At 37.7% G+C, this 15,012-nt stretch overlaps 1 protein-coding gene across 4 annotated transcripts in view; it reads right to left on the bottom strand.

Moving 5' to 3' along the window:
- SCAI (suppressor of cancer cell invasion) overlaps positions 1 to 15,012 on the bottom strand; it is a 135,367-nt gene that overhangs the window by 16,540 nt on the left and 103,815 nt on the right. For all 4 annotated transcript variants that reach the window (XM_024126481.3, XM_024126483.3, XM_024126482.3 and 1 more), the window contains 4 exons: positions 14,197 to 14,275; positions 12,444 to 12,543; positions 10,419 to 10,500; positions 96 to 168 (listed from right to left, as the gene is read on the bottom strand). In XM_024126481.3, coding sequence (XP_023982249.1) covers positions 96 to 168; positions 10,419 to 10,500; positions 12,444 to 12,543; positions 14,197 to 14,275 — 334 coding nt within the window. The remainder of the gene's footprint in view (positions 1 to 95; positions 169 to 10,418; positions 10,501 to 12,443; positions 12,544 to 14,196; positions 14,276 to 15,012) is intronic.

The raw sequence follows: 15,012 nt of genomic DNA, 5'->3' as shown, positions 1-15,012 counted from the left end.
AGGTGGGGGAGACAAAGATCAGAGCAGTATTATTCAAAATATAGACATAAGTTTATTTGCAACCTACGGATACAACAGGGAATGACAGAACATACCTTGTAAAGCTTTTGGATATGCTGTAGGAGAAAGCAAGCAGACTAGTGGCTGTCCAAATAAGTTTGTGAAATTCTGTAATATATAAGAATTTAAAACTTTCATTAAAGATTTGACCAATGACAGTAATTTTCCAAAGCATATCATTAGTGTATAGATTGAGTCCTTTTACTTATAAACAGATGCAGAAACATCAGTAACAGTTGAAAAGATTGTCATTCAAGTTTAACTAACATGCATAACAGGTTTTCTTAAAGTGGTGAAGTTTATTAAGTGAGCTATTGATTTTTAAAGTAAAGGCACACACATGGTTGAGGTGTCACAGGGAGAGGGCATCTGGCTGTTTATCAAGAGGCTGCTCCATTGGGCAACATACACTAATATTTACAAGGGTAAATTTGCCAAGATCTATGATCTGGCTCTCAGCCTCACAGGCTCTAAAACCTGACTTACTGGTATGTGAAGACTGGATTCATCTCTCATTGTGAATCATATTAATTGCTCATACAGAAAGATGTATAAAACCAGAATGTGAATGTGTTAATTTACGATGAGAATTAAACTGACACTCACTACTCTTTGCATGATTAAGAATATCCTTTCCCTAAAGGCAGATCTACATGAGAAGTAAAATCATAGACTGTTTGGTAAAACAAGAAACAAAACTCCTAGGAGTAAACTTAATAAGAAGTGAAAAAAACAAAAATAACTAACAAATACTCCTGAATGATAAAAATGAAGACTTGAACAAATGGAAAGATATACTGTGTTCTTAGAGGGGAATCCATTCTAAAGATGTCATTTCAATAATTTATTAAAATTTAAACCAACCTCAACAAAAATGGCCATGGATTTTTTTCCCCTGCAACTGAAAGAAATTCTAAAGTGCATACAGATAAGGTACATTAGCCAGGAAAACTCTGAAAAAGAAGAGCAAAGAGGGGGAACTAGACTTATCAGATACCAAAACATACTTCAAAGCCTCAGTAATTAGAAATATGTGCCACAGCATAAGAGGAGGCAGAAAACCAATGCAAGAAAATGAAGAGTCTAGAATTAGACCCCAAAATAGACAGGGCTTAAGGATATATGATAAAGATGATGGTTGCAATTGGTAGGAAAAACTGATAGCTATCTAGAAAAAAAGTTGGCTCCATACTTCTTACCAAAACCTAGGATGAATTTCAAATATATCTGATTTAAATGTAAAAAAAAATTAAACAATAACAGTGCTGAAAGAAAATAAGGGTTATTTTTGTCATCTAGAAGATCTTCCTAACTATTATAATTAAGATTAATAAACCCAGTTACAAAAATCAAAAATACAGCATGAACTAAATCAAAAGCTAGATGATGAATTGGGGAAAATTATCTGCAACTCACATTACAAAGGATTAATCTCCTTAATATAGAAAGAGCTCTTCCAAATCCATAAGAAAAAGACCACTGTCCTAATAGAAAAATGGGTAAAAGGTAACAGGGAATACAATATTGATTGATTTTCATATATGGAACCTTCATGCATTATTCAGATAGATTATTCTATTAGTAGGTCTATTTGTTAGCATTTTATTTAAAATTTTCTAATCTATAATTATTAACTAATCTGGGATAGAGTTTTTTGTATGTGCTATTTTTGTCTTGAAATAGTATCATTATCATAATGATTCCTAACATTTACTGTGTGCTAACTATTTTCCAGGGACTATCCTAGGATTCTTAGCTCCTAACCCATAATCGTAACAATCCTATAAAATTATTACAGAGAAGGAAAAAGAGCCTCAGAAAAGACCAAGGAAATGCTCAAGGTCATATAAATGTCTTGTGGTCTGTTATAGAATGAACTGGATATTTCTGATATTTTCCATTGCTCTGGAATTGTGCAGATTATAAAAGTTTAAAAGAATTTATTGGTGAACTCAAAATGGCTAGAGCCTTTTTTTAATGGAGAAAAAGGAGATAACTTTGATCACTTCCCTCATACTATTTCATACCCTGTGATTGGGCTTTCGGATTTCCCTTCTTGTAGTCATTAGATATTTTTTTCCCAGGAAATTATCCATTTAACTGAGACTTTAAAACACCTTACAGGGCTTCCCTGGTGGCGCAGTGGTTGAGAGTCCGCCTGCCGATGCAGGGGACACGGGTTCGTGCCCCGGTCCAGGAAGATCCCACATGCCGCGGAACGGCTGGGCCCGTGAGCCATGGCCGCTGAGCCTGCGCATCCCACAACAGTGACAGGCCCATGTACCACAAAAAACAAAACAAAACAAAACAAAAAAACAAAAAAAACCAAACATCTTACAACTTTAGGGACTTCCCTGGTGGCGCAGTGGTTAAAAATCCGCCTGCCAATGCAGGGGACACGGGTTCGAGCCCTGGTCCGGGAAGATCCCACACGCCGCGGGGCAACTAAGCTCATGTGCCATAATTACTGAGCCTGTGCTCTACAGCCTGTGAGCCACAACTACTGAGCCTGCACGCCACAACTACTGAAGCCCACATGCCTAGAGCCCATGCTCCACAACAAGAGAAGCCACCACAATGAGAAGCCCACGTACCTCAACAAAAAGTAGCCCCTGCTCACCACAACTAGAGAAAGCCCACGTGCAGCAATGAAGACCCAGAGCAGCCAAAAATAAATAAATAAATATATCTTTCTTCAATAGATATTCATTGAACCTACAAACTAGACACTGTTCTAGGTGCTAGGGATATTGTAGTTAAGAAAAAAAAAACATTAAAAAAACACCTGTCTTCCTGGAGCTGACATTTAGATGGGGGTGGAGGTGGCATGTAGAGACCCACAGTAAACAAAATAAAGAAGTTATACAATATTACAGAAGCTGACAAGTGCTACATATGGAAAGACAGAATAGAGTAGTTAGCAGCACAGGAAGATTTATAATCAGACTGGGTTTTTATGTGGTTTTTTTTTTGCGGTACGCGGGCCTCTCACTGCTGTGGCCTCTCCCGTTGCGGAGCACAGGCTCCAGACGCGCAGGCCCAGTGGCCATGGCTCACGGGCCCAGCCGCTTCGCAGCACGTGGGGTCCTCCCGGACCGGGGCATGAACCCGTGTCCCCTGCCTCGGCGGACGGACTCTCAACCAATGCGCCACCAGGGAAGCCCTATCAGACTGTATTTAAATCCCAAATCAGCCACCTTGTGCCTTGGTTTTATCACTAAAATGGGGATAATAAAAGTAACACGTTGCATTGTGAGGATTAAATGTGTTAGAATAGTGCATGGCATTATATAGAAGCTAACTTCATTATAAGAAAAATAAAGTAAAAAAAGTGGATAAAGAGTGCTGGGGAGGCATATAATTTTAAATAGGGCAATTAGGGAGAACTCTCTTAAGAGGCTTCAGCTGATTAAACACCTGGAAAACAATGTGGGTATCTTTGGAAGAGGATTCAAGGGTGGGGGAACACAACACAAAGATCCTAAGCAGGAGACTGCCAGGTATGTTTGAGGAACAGGAAGGTCAGTGTGGCTGAAGAGAACTGAGTGATAGGGAGACCAGCAAGAGAAGATCAGAGATGCATTTGAGGTGGGGAGGAGGCGTGTGAGGGCAGAAAACATGAAGCCTTTACTCTGAGTGAGATGAGGAGCCTTCGGAGATTTTGAGTAGGTAAGTGACATAATCTGACTTACAGCCACACCCCGTAGGAGAGCAAGGGCAGAAGGAGGAAGCCTAGTTAGGAAGCTACGCAATGATTCAGGGGAGAGATGATGGTAGCATGGACCAGGATGGTGGCGGCAGAGGTGGTAAGATTCTGGATATATTAGTTATAACCGATAAAACATTCTGAAATGGATGTGGGTGTGAGGGAAAGAAGAGTCCAGAATGAAACTAAGGATTTGGGCTAGGGCAACTATAAAAGCACAATAATCATTAACTGACATGGGGAAAGCTGGACCTGGAAGAGGTCTAGAAATTCTGTCCTGGGCATGTTAGCTTTGCAATCTCTATGAGAATCACCAAATAGAGATGTAGAGTAGGTAGATTATATTCACGTCTGGAGTAACTGAGAAAGGTCTGGGCTGGAGATATAAATGTGGAAAGTGTCAGCATAGAGATAGTAATTAGAGTCATGAAATTATGTAAGGGCATCAAGGGCAGTCTGTTGTAGCTGGAAAAGAAGAGGAAAAAGGAAGGAGCCCGGGGGCACTCCAGTGACAGGTCAGAGAGATGAGGCAAAGCCAGTAGAGAAGCCTGAGAAAATCAGCTGACGCCAGGCCTCCTTTGCCCTGAGGCAATCGAGCCACTTGCATTTAGGTTTTAAAGGCCTTATGCAGAGAAGGGGACAGCAGTCAGAGCTCAGGGTCTGCCTAAGATGGAGTCTAACAGAAAACTGGCCCTGCTAAATTGGAATCCCAAAGGGCTACACCCTTACTGTAAGGATGAACCAAAACCAAATTTCACACCTTCCTGCCCCCCAGGACCATGCCTCGGGGGACCACAGGAAAATTTTCTTGGTGCTGAGCAGAGCAGAGACAGAGCAAACAAACAAACGAACCAAACAGTCCTGATGGTTGTAACTGTAAGCCAGCCCTCTTGCAGGTTTGTAGCCCAGATTCATAACACCTAGGTAATCCCAAACACATGGTCCCCAAATGGCAGTGCCTCTACGTGTCTAGCAGAAGCAAATGCAGACCCTCTCTGGATGAAAGTACCATCATTCTAGGGCTCAGTGAATTTCCCACAGATAATGTTAAGGATAACAAGAAGAATCTAAGGATAACAAGAAGAATCTAATCAAAGAAAATCAAGCATACAGGGATACAAAAACAGCAAAGGGTGTCTTTAAGCAGCAAAAGCAGATTTCAGGTATAAGAATTACCAGATAGATAATAAATAATATAGTAAGTATGCTTATTAAGTTTAAAGAAATCAACAACAAACTTGAAAACAGAAAATAGGGAACTATAAAAAGGGCAATGAATTATTTGAAAAAGAACCAAACAGAACTTCCTGAAATGAAAAATACCACAACTAATATAAAAATCAATAAATGGGTTTAATAACGAGTTAGTCACAGCTGAAGAAAAGAATTTGTGAACTGAAAGCCAGATCAGAAGAAATTATCCAAATCTCAGCCAGAGAAACAAAAAGATGGAAAATATAGAAGAGAGGTCAAGAGACATGGAAGACACAATGAGAATGATGTATGTAAAATCAGAGTTCCAGAAAGAGATAAGAGAGGATCTGCAGCACAGCCAAGATTTGAAGAGATAATGGCTGAGAATTTTCCAGCAATAATGAAAAACTCTAACCTACAGATTCAAGAAGTCCAGCAACTCCCAATAGGTTAAATATAAAGAAACAAAACCTAGATAACTGCAGAACGCCAAAAACAAAGAGACGGTCTTTCAAAGTAGCAAGAAGGAAATGGAGTGAGTGAGGCTGTCAGAAGAGCTCTTAGGTAATCTTGTTATGAAGGTGAATGCCTTCATAGACCACAGCAATCTACAGTCATCAGTCAAACACTTTAGGACAAGGCTGTTTAGATAAATATGACTGTTTTGACAAATGTGTAAGTCATGTTTACTGGCAGGGATCCATCTCTGTCAAATAATTAAATACTCAAAGGATTTTCTTCTTCCAAAGAAAAAAAAAGCAGAATTCAAAGAAGTGTTGTCCAAAATGACAGGTTTGTGTTTTTTTTAACCCCACTAGTACTACATTACTACAGATAAAGCCTAGTCCCTGATGGAAATTTGAGAGCCAAAATGTGAGCCATACTTGTTACGTTACAGATCTCGGCATTTCAGTTCCTCTCTTCTGAAATGAGGCTCAGACTAGCACGAAAAGCTCCTCTTTTTCTAAATGTAGAAACAGCTTGGGCTTTGGAATGAGAAAGACTGCTGGAATCAATTAGGCAAGATACTTAACCTCCAAGAGCAGTTACCGCAACTATAAAATAAGGATAATGGTGACTACCTTCATTTAATCATTCAACATATATTTATTGAGAATCTTTTAAGTATGAAGCACTGGGTACATAAAGGTACATGTATATGCAGCTATAAACACACACGGGGGACTTCCCTGGTGGTGCAGTGGTTAAGAATCCACCTGCCAATGCAGGGGACACGGGTTCGAGCCCCGGTCCAGGAAGATCCCACATGCCATGGAGCAACTAAGCCCGTGCGCCACACCTACTGAAGCCTGAGCGCCTAGAGCCCGTGCTCTGCAACAAGAGAAGCCACAGCAATGAGAAGCCCGCACACCGCAACGAAGAGTAGCCCCTGCTCCCCGCAACTAGAGAAAGCCCGCGTGCAGCAACAAAGACCCAACACAGCCAAAAATAAATAATAAATAAATAAATTTATATTAAAAAACAAAAACAAAAACACACGGACTTCAGGGAAAACATAGCATAATGCTGATAGACCTTTACATTCTGGGCAGAACAGCTGAGCTCGCTACAGTGAATATGACTAGACCACAAAGACCTAAAGACACTGACATCAGAGATTACCCAGCTAAATGGCCCAGCTAGATTGCCACACTGAGCAGCTCACTGTGACAAGCCCTACCCACAACCTCAGAGATTCTAACCATTTTGCTAGCTTCCACTCTTATATCTGAGCAGAAAGGCAAAAATTATGAGTCTCTAAAATGACATATTCAGGAAAAACACCAGAAACAAACCGTAATGGAGGAAAGAGACACCATGCAGGGAGAATTTTTAAAATGATCATTGACATTCTCAAAGGGAAGAGAAGATATTTCAACCAGAATAAAAACCAATTATATATGTGTATGTATATATGTTTTACATACACACAGTTATATCTATATCTTTGTGAAAGAAACATCTAGAGAACAAATGAAAAGCTCAATAAAAGGGTTAGAAGATAAAGGCAAGGGAATTTCCTACAGAGCAAAAAGACTGGAGGATGGAAAATAAAGGGCAAAAAAATCAGAGGACTAGACAAGAAGGTCCAATATATGAATGACAAAAATTCTCCAAAGAAAGAACAGAGAAAATGGGAGGAAACCATTGAAACAACTCAAGAAAATGAGCAGAGTTTCCAGATTAAAAGGACTCACTAAGTACATGCCAAGTACCATGGTTAAAAGTAAACCCAGACCAGGGCACTCTGTTAAGAAGCCGAAAAACACTGGAGACAAAGAGAAGATCCTATATATTTCCAGGGACTGAAAACAAGTCACATGAAAGAACTCAGAATTAGAATGCTTTGTACTTCTTAAGAAATACTGGAAGCTAGAAAGCAATGGAACAATGCCTTCCAAATTTTCAAGGGAAATAATTTCTAATCAATACCAAAACTACCATTTAAGTGTGATGGTAAATCAAAAACATTTGCAGAAGTGCAAGACTTCAAATATTTTACCTCATATTCACCCTTTCTCAGAAAACTCCATTTTGCTGGAGATGCTACAGTAAAATGAGAGAATAAACCAAAATAAGAGAGTAAATGAGAGTGTCCAAGAGGAAGACGTAGGATTCAGGAAACAGGGATTCCAATATAGAAGAGAGATGAAGAATTCCCAGAATAATAATGAAAAGAGATTCGGGGAGGAGAGCTGTGCAGTACATGTAGAGGGCACCAGTCCAGAGGCTTTGGGAGAGAATTCATCCCAAAGATAAAATTAAGAGAATGATGCATCTGAACAACCTGAAAGAAGATTAAGCAATTGGTGAGGAGCTTGGGGTTGAATATGTGATAAGTTCAGAAAAAAAAACCAGGAGCAAGATAACATTATTTGCTCCAGGAAAAGTAGAAAGTTGCATAGAAAAGAAGAAGTTTACTATGTGGCTTAGATGTTAAAAGCATTGCATAGTCATAATAATATAAGCACTAAATAGTCAGTGAATCAAAATTATGATATGTCTATTGTGTGGATAAAAGTTATAAAAGGTATGAATACGAAATGGGAATAGGAAGGGGAAAGAGAGCTAAATTTTTCTTCCATAATGGGATATCAATACATGCTGCTTAAAACTGAAGAATCAAGAAATATCAATACCAGCATGTGATTTAGAAAAATAATGGTTAAATACCAAAATAATTAACCAAAAAAGATGTAATTGGTAGCCTCTGGGAAGAGGCAAACAGGGGTAGGGCATGAGAGCGGGAGACTGCTGTCGTTAGTAACTCCTGGTGGAACTTGGCTGAGTAGATCTCACCCTGACCACACAAGGGAATTATGCTGATACCTGAGACCCACCCCAGGCCAAGCAAATCAGAATCACAGGAGTTGGGACCCAGGTACAGGTGGTTTTGAAGAGGGCTCTGAATGTTTCTGATGCACAGGAAGAGAACTACAGCTTTCAACTATATGCATGAGTTACTTTCATAAAAATTAAAAAGTAATACTGAAATGAAGAAATAACATGAAGTGTTTGTATTTACATGAAGAAACATTTAGAAAACACATATATGTTCACCAAACATTCATATGGATGAAATGGATATAACAAAGTATGTACTGAAGAAATAATACATGTCACCCAGTTCTTTTTCATTAGAAACTTGCAAAATGATAGTTTAAGAATTTTTACGTGCTTTGTGGGAAAAGTAAATGTCAGACATTTTCATATGTTAACACAGAGAACTGCACACTTGATTCAGAGGCATTAACTAGTTTTTTAAAAGACCAAATTAGTCTACATCATGCTCTTATTTGCCTACTGCATATGGGCTCCCCATTTCATTTCTAAAGATCAGAATGTTCTTGACAATTTAATTTTTTAGATGGGTGATACTGCATGTGCCATCAACACCAAACACACACAGAAATCTTTCTATTATTCCACTGTCATCCTGGGTGTTGGGATATTGAAATTTAGAATTAAATCATGAGACGTAATTCCAATTATGCACAATGGTGTCTTCTCAAAATCATCATCCAATACGCATTCTACATCCAAACGACACTCTGGAAATAGCAGGTACGTAACGTGAATGATATTCCTGAGATTATAAAAGATGGTATCAAATAATGTCCAATTAAATTGAGAGAAGTGAATAGACTGTGAAAATACTTTCAACGCACGCTAGATCATAGTAAGCAACACACTAGCTTACTGTGCATCAACACATTCTGTTACATCGTTAAACTGTAGCAAATGTTTCCTTTCATTGACAAAGGCACAGAATGCTTTTTTTTGAATTCTGTGAAGACACAAAATGCCTGGACTCTTCTGATTTTATATGTTTAAATGGGGTAGCCAATAAACCTTTCCCTTCAGCAGCCTCCCACCCTCTCAAAAAGATCAAAAATGACAACAGCACACTCACAATTTAAGAGAGTACATAGCTAGTTTTCCTAAAAATCAAAAGATGTAACGTTAAACTTGACAAAATGGGTAGCAGGAAACATGCTGAACAATGTAGGGTGGGATGGATGCTCTTGGAATTCCGACTTTAAAAAGTGAAACTAAGCATGAAAATTAGATGGAAAAATATGTTTGGGGTCAGCTTTTTTGACTACCAGACATTTCTATTGCTCTCCTGAAATAAACCTATTAACGTTTGCTTCCCCATCTAATTATATGGACACCCACAACAGAAATAATTTTAATTGGCGGATCTGTATTTCCAGCATATTTCTAAGCATACTGTCCACTAACGAAATATTCCAACCACATACAAAGGGCTCCAAAAATTCTGTTTCATTTTCCTGTGAATTACTATTGTTTGAATTCTAACAACCAACTTTAAAGTGTCTCACTGCTGCCATTCTTTATACAATCAATGAAAACCATTGCTTCAATAGCAAAATATAAAAGAAAGGATTTTCACATTAAGTCCCTGTTATTTATTTCAGAATTCAGGGTCACCTTTTTTTACTTATTGTCACAAATTAAAAAAAACAATAATAAGTGCATCTAAAACAATTTGTGTTGATATTCAATGAATATAACTCTATAACATGGGATAGAAATTCCACTTAAACTATAGTAGCTCAGTGTATAGAGGGGAAAAAGTTTGAAAACTAGAAAATAAAATGTTCCCATATACTTCAACCTCTATAAAAGAAAACTATTCTGGGTTATATAACAAAAATAAACCTCCCACCAGTGATCTTGGAAATCTTGAATTTTTTTTCCTGCAGGAGGATTTATTATTTTCCACTGAGTGTCCATTCATGCGTTTTCTTCTTGTTTCTATTCATAGCACCAGATCCTGACTAGCATGCACAACCTCAAAAGAAAAGAAAGACTAAATACAAACTGTGTAAAATTAAATAAAGTAAAGCAAAATAAAAAGGCACATGTTCAGATTGGTTACCTCAGGGTGGTGCCATAGTGTCTAACGTGCAATAGTGCTCATGGAACTCACCTTATACGCAACACTATTGGATGAATCCACAATGATGAACAGGGGCTTCCTTGTGAAGGGATAGAGATCTCCAGGATGAAGGCTGGGAAAACAACAACAACAGTAACAATGAATGACTGTATAACTCTATCAGCCAAGTCTCAGAAACCTTATTCATCAGTTTGGTCTGCTCACATCTCCTTTTTGTCACAGCACTGGGAGAAAAAGAAAGATTAATTAAGCAAAAGAACAAAAAAGTCTGTATTTACTGGGGTAGACAAGTTAACAGTTTTATTTGGGAAAAAAAAATTCGGACATAATTATTATTCAAGACTATTCAAGCTAAAGAGAAGTCTATATATTTAATATATATATTAATATATTTAAAGATGGATTAATAAACACACATGAAAATCTCAGAAGTCAGCATTTAGGGACTTACTTAGTATTTAAAAGTTCCTCCTAAGAACATGTTCTGAAAACAAGATGTAATAACACAACCAGATTTCAATGAATCTTTCAAAATCTATATCCATTTTAAAGATTTTTATTATTTTAAGCTATATCTTAATATTGCAGACAATAAGCAGGGGCTCCCCTTCTATTATATACATTTCCTCTGGACATGTGCATCAGAATCAGCTGGGGTGCTTGTTAAAGATACAGATTCACTGTGGCCCACAGAAGGCTAAAGTTCAGTAACATGCATTTGAGAGCCACTGCTTAAGGTCGCAATTTTGGTGTGCATGCTCTTTCCCATGGTTGGTGGACAATGTGGGTAGTTTATAAATATTAATGTAAATGTAAATATACAAAATGATGTTGTCAATGAGCAATATCAAACCCCAATATATTTCAAATACACGTTTTTCTGATATAAATCATTTACAACTATGGTCAACTATAGTACCAACACATGGCTTGGGAACCATTAGCTATTATACATATAATTTGAAACATTTCCCTCTCTGCCCTCCCTTCCCCACTCTTTAATATGAAGAGTTATATTTTTATGTAAAGTGCTATTAGAAATGCAGTTTCAAGCAAGTCCAGTTTCCTCTATAATGAGACTGCTCTCTCTCAGCTAGGGAAATTTTAGAGCCCGTAACGGCCCAACCAGTGAATGAACTGAGCAAACTTGCATGGTTGAAATCTCCTTGAAATCATACAGCTAACTTCATTTTTGCTATATCACACCAACAGAATCTTATATTAAAAAGCTTATATTGGGCTTCCCTGGTGGCACAGTGGTTAAGAATCTGCCTGCCAATGCAGGGGACACGGGTTCAAGCCCTGGTCCGGGAAGATCCCACATGCCGCGGAGCAACTAAGCCCGTGCACCACAACTACTGAGCCTGCACCCTAGAACCCACGAGCCACAACTACTGAAGCCCGCGCGCCTAGAGCCCGTGCTTCGCAACAAGAGAAGCCACCGCAATGAGAAGCCCGCGCACCGCAACGAAGAGTAGCCCCCGCTCGCCGCAACTAGAGAAAGACTTCACGCAGCAACGAAGACCCAACACAGCCAAAAATAAATAAATAAAATACGTTTTAAAAGTTACGGAAAAAAAGAAAAAAGAAAGAAATTGTCATCCATGTTCGAGATCACCCATAGCACCTCGGAGTCGAACCCCTGCCCCCCTCCCATGCCAGGCAAGCCCCACGTGAAGGCCTCGCCGCAACTAGAGAAAAGCCCACGCGCAGCAACAAAGACCCAACACAGCCAAAAATAAAATTAATTAATTTTAAAAAAGCTTATTTTTATATTAACATGCATCATGTCCTGACTTATTATTTATGTATATATTTACTGTCTCCTCCAACTTGAATGAACAGATCTCCAGTGATTGAATAGTTCCTGACATATAATACATACTCAATAAAAAATTGTAAGATAAATATTAACCAACAATTCTAATTCCCTAAGATAGTCAGAGCCTGAGATATTGCTGGAATCCAAATAAGTGTTATGAATAGCAGTCTAAGGGAACATTCCATTTTACTTAATATTTTATAAGAGAGAACTATAATTTTTATAATACATACCAGTGCATTTCCTTGTGGGACTGATTTCGTTTGTGGATGGCATCTCCATTTATAATATCCCGGTTACTATTAGTAAGTACCCCTCCAAAATCATAAGGACCTATAAAAAGAAAGGGAAGAATCCTAGACTTCAATTGGAGAGTAGCATTGATCTGATGTTCAAACACAAAGGTGTTGGGTGAATCTTTCATTGATACAAATGGAAGATAATTACAAAACATTTTTATTAATTGAAAATTTAACATTTTAGTTTAACGTAGCATTTAAATGATTTCAGCATGTTGCCTGTTCCAATATTTTAAAAGATCATCTGACCATCTTCATCTGTTCTTCAGATTATAATGAGAAACAAAACAAGAATCTACTGCATCCCATTATTCTGGGTTAAAAAAGATGGAGATCTGGGATGTTCAAAATGATCTCATTTCAAGCAAAATTAAAATCTCAAGTTCAACAAAATTATTTAGGTAAGAAAGTTGCAGAATGAAGTCCTAATAATTTCTTAAATATAATTTTAAGAGGGCCACTAATTGTAAAATGTAAGGAAATTTTTGAATGGAACTTGAAAATTCTCACTGACAAAAACTTCATTTTTAAGAAAAGAATTACCAAATACCAGTGTAGGAAAAAAATCCATTATCATTATTATTACATCAACCACTGTAATTCCGGTTTGGGAATTAGCCTTTTCCCACTGGTCCTATCAGTTAGTTAAACTCTTGTGTAAATGGAACAGCAACTGTGGGATGTTAGGAATAATCTCTCTCAAAGGACCATTCAGTTAGTAACTACTGTACTTTGAAAAAAGTAAAACAAGAGATCAATACATTAGGCGGGGCCCAGAAAATCTGATTCAATAGTGTATAAGATATGGAAATAAGTATTTATAAATAAAAGTACTAACTTTATCACCAAAAAATTAAAGTATTTATGATTTTGCATCACTTTTAATAGTGTTATATTTCATCCCTTAAAAAAATCACTACAATGAAGACAGATTTATTTTGTTTTGTTTTCATTTTAACACTTTAAGAGGATCTATAGGTCATGCAAGGAAGATGGCAGGGACATGCATTGTATAAAGGAATGCAAATTTCAACAAACAAATGAGGAGGAAAATGTTAAGGATGTTAAGAACAATTTTTTTTTGTCCAGGTAAAGATTTAATTGCCTTGTTTACATCCAAGCTATGCATCTATTTCAACCAATTTCATATATTTTGGACTCACATGTTCTGGACAGCTTCACGTTTTTATTCTAAAATAGCATCCCAATATTCTACAGATTGAATCCATAAAACCAAAGAAAGGACACAAAATAAAATCATGTCAAGGACTTGAACTTTCACAGTTACAAAAGTGCACTGATTTCTACAAGACTTTCAGCCACAGTGAAGCCGCTGACCAGATTCCCTAACCCACTAAAGGCTCAGAAAAATTCAACGATGTGAAGTAGATAATTAGGCTTGGTTATTCCATGCACATATATGTGTTTGCTTTTAGCAAATTTGTTAGAGAGGCATGCATGTAGTATGTGAATTTGCTGATTTTTTTAAACTTTACCGTATAATATTTCAGCAAATAAAACAGACGGGGGTATCTACAAGATTGCCGATTCAGCAAAAAGACCAGGTTTCAAATCTGGGAGCCTCTCTAGAAAGCCTGAGATTGTCTGTGGGCTATGGGCCATCGCCTTGTAGAAAATAAAGAGAATTCAAGCCCTGCTCACGACAGGGAGCATTCCTTTATTGTACCTTCACTATCAGAACGACCTGTGGGGAAAACGCCAGTGGCTGACAGGTAAATCAGAAGCACACTATTGGCAGGCAGCTCCTGAAATTAAAGAAAATCACATATACAAAACGACAAACAGAAAACAACAATTTTATTGAAAGTTCATGACATTTTAAAGTTGCAGGGAAAACAAGAACCTAATTTAACATATAATGGTCTCCTCCAAGAGAAAAGTCACTCTTGCTAGTTCCAACTTATAACTTTCTACACAGCAAAGATTCATTATTAACCTATAACCATTGCCAGAAGTTTTGAAGACAATCTCTGCTTCAAAACCCCATCATTTAAAGAACGTTCTCTGGAAAACTTAAAATGGAGAAGTAAAGATCCTGACTACAGGTCTAAAAGACAAACTTCCATCCGTGCCTTTCTCTATATAAACTGAGAGGAATTCCCTACTCATGGTTCTTTCAAACGACCAAAATGTTTCCCAGAGCCACCATTCAGGTGGCTATTCTATTTATAGAACACGCCTATAAAATCTGCTCCTGTTTTTCAGTTCTGCATTGACTATTATGCCTAAAGCAGTTTAGCAAGAAAAACCCGGAGAAAGGAGAATGATAATTAATCAATATTCTCATTAATTAATGGCAGGGAACATTCATAACATAATAAGCAATTTCCATTCCAAAAAGAGCTATAATTAGGATATTCTAAGGCAGTTTTCATTTTCATATTTTTCCTAAATTCTTTTTTTTTTTTTTTTTTTTTTTTTTTTTGCGGTACGCGGGCCTCTCACTGCTGTGGCCTCTCCCGTTGCGGAGCACAGGCTCCAG

Source organism: Physeter macrocephalus, chromosome 9 (assembly GCF_002837175.3).
Source record: "Physeter macrocephalus isolate SW-GA chromosome 9, ASM283717v5, whole genome shotgun sequence".
NCBI classification, from domain to species: Eukaryota; Metazoa; Chordata; class Mammalia; order Artiodactyla; family Physeteridae; genus Physeter; species Physeter macrocephalus.
Note: the sequence above shows the minus strand (reverse complement) of the source record. Positions and strands in the feature narration are given on the sequence as shown.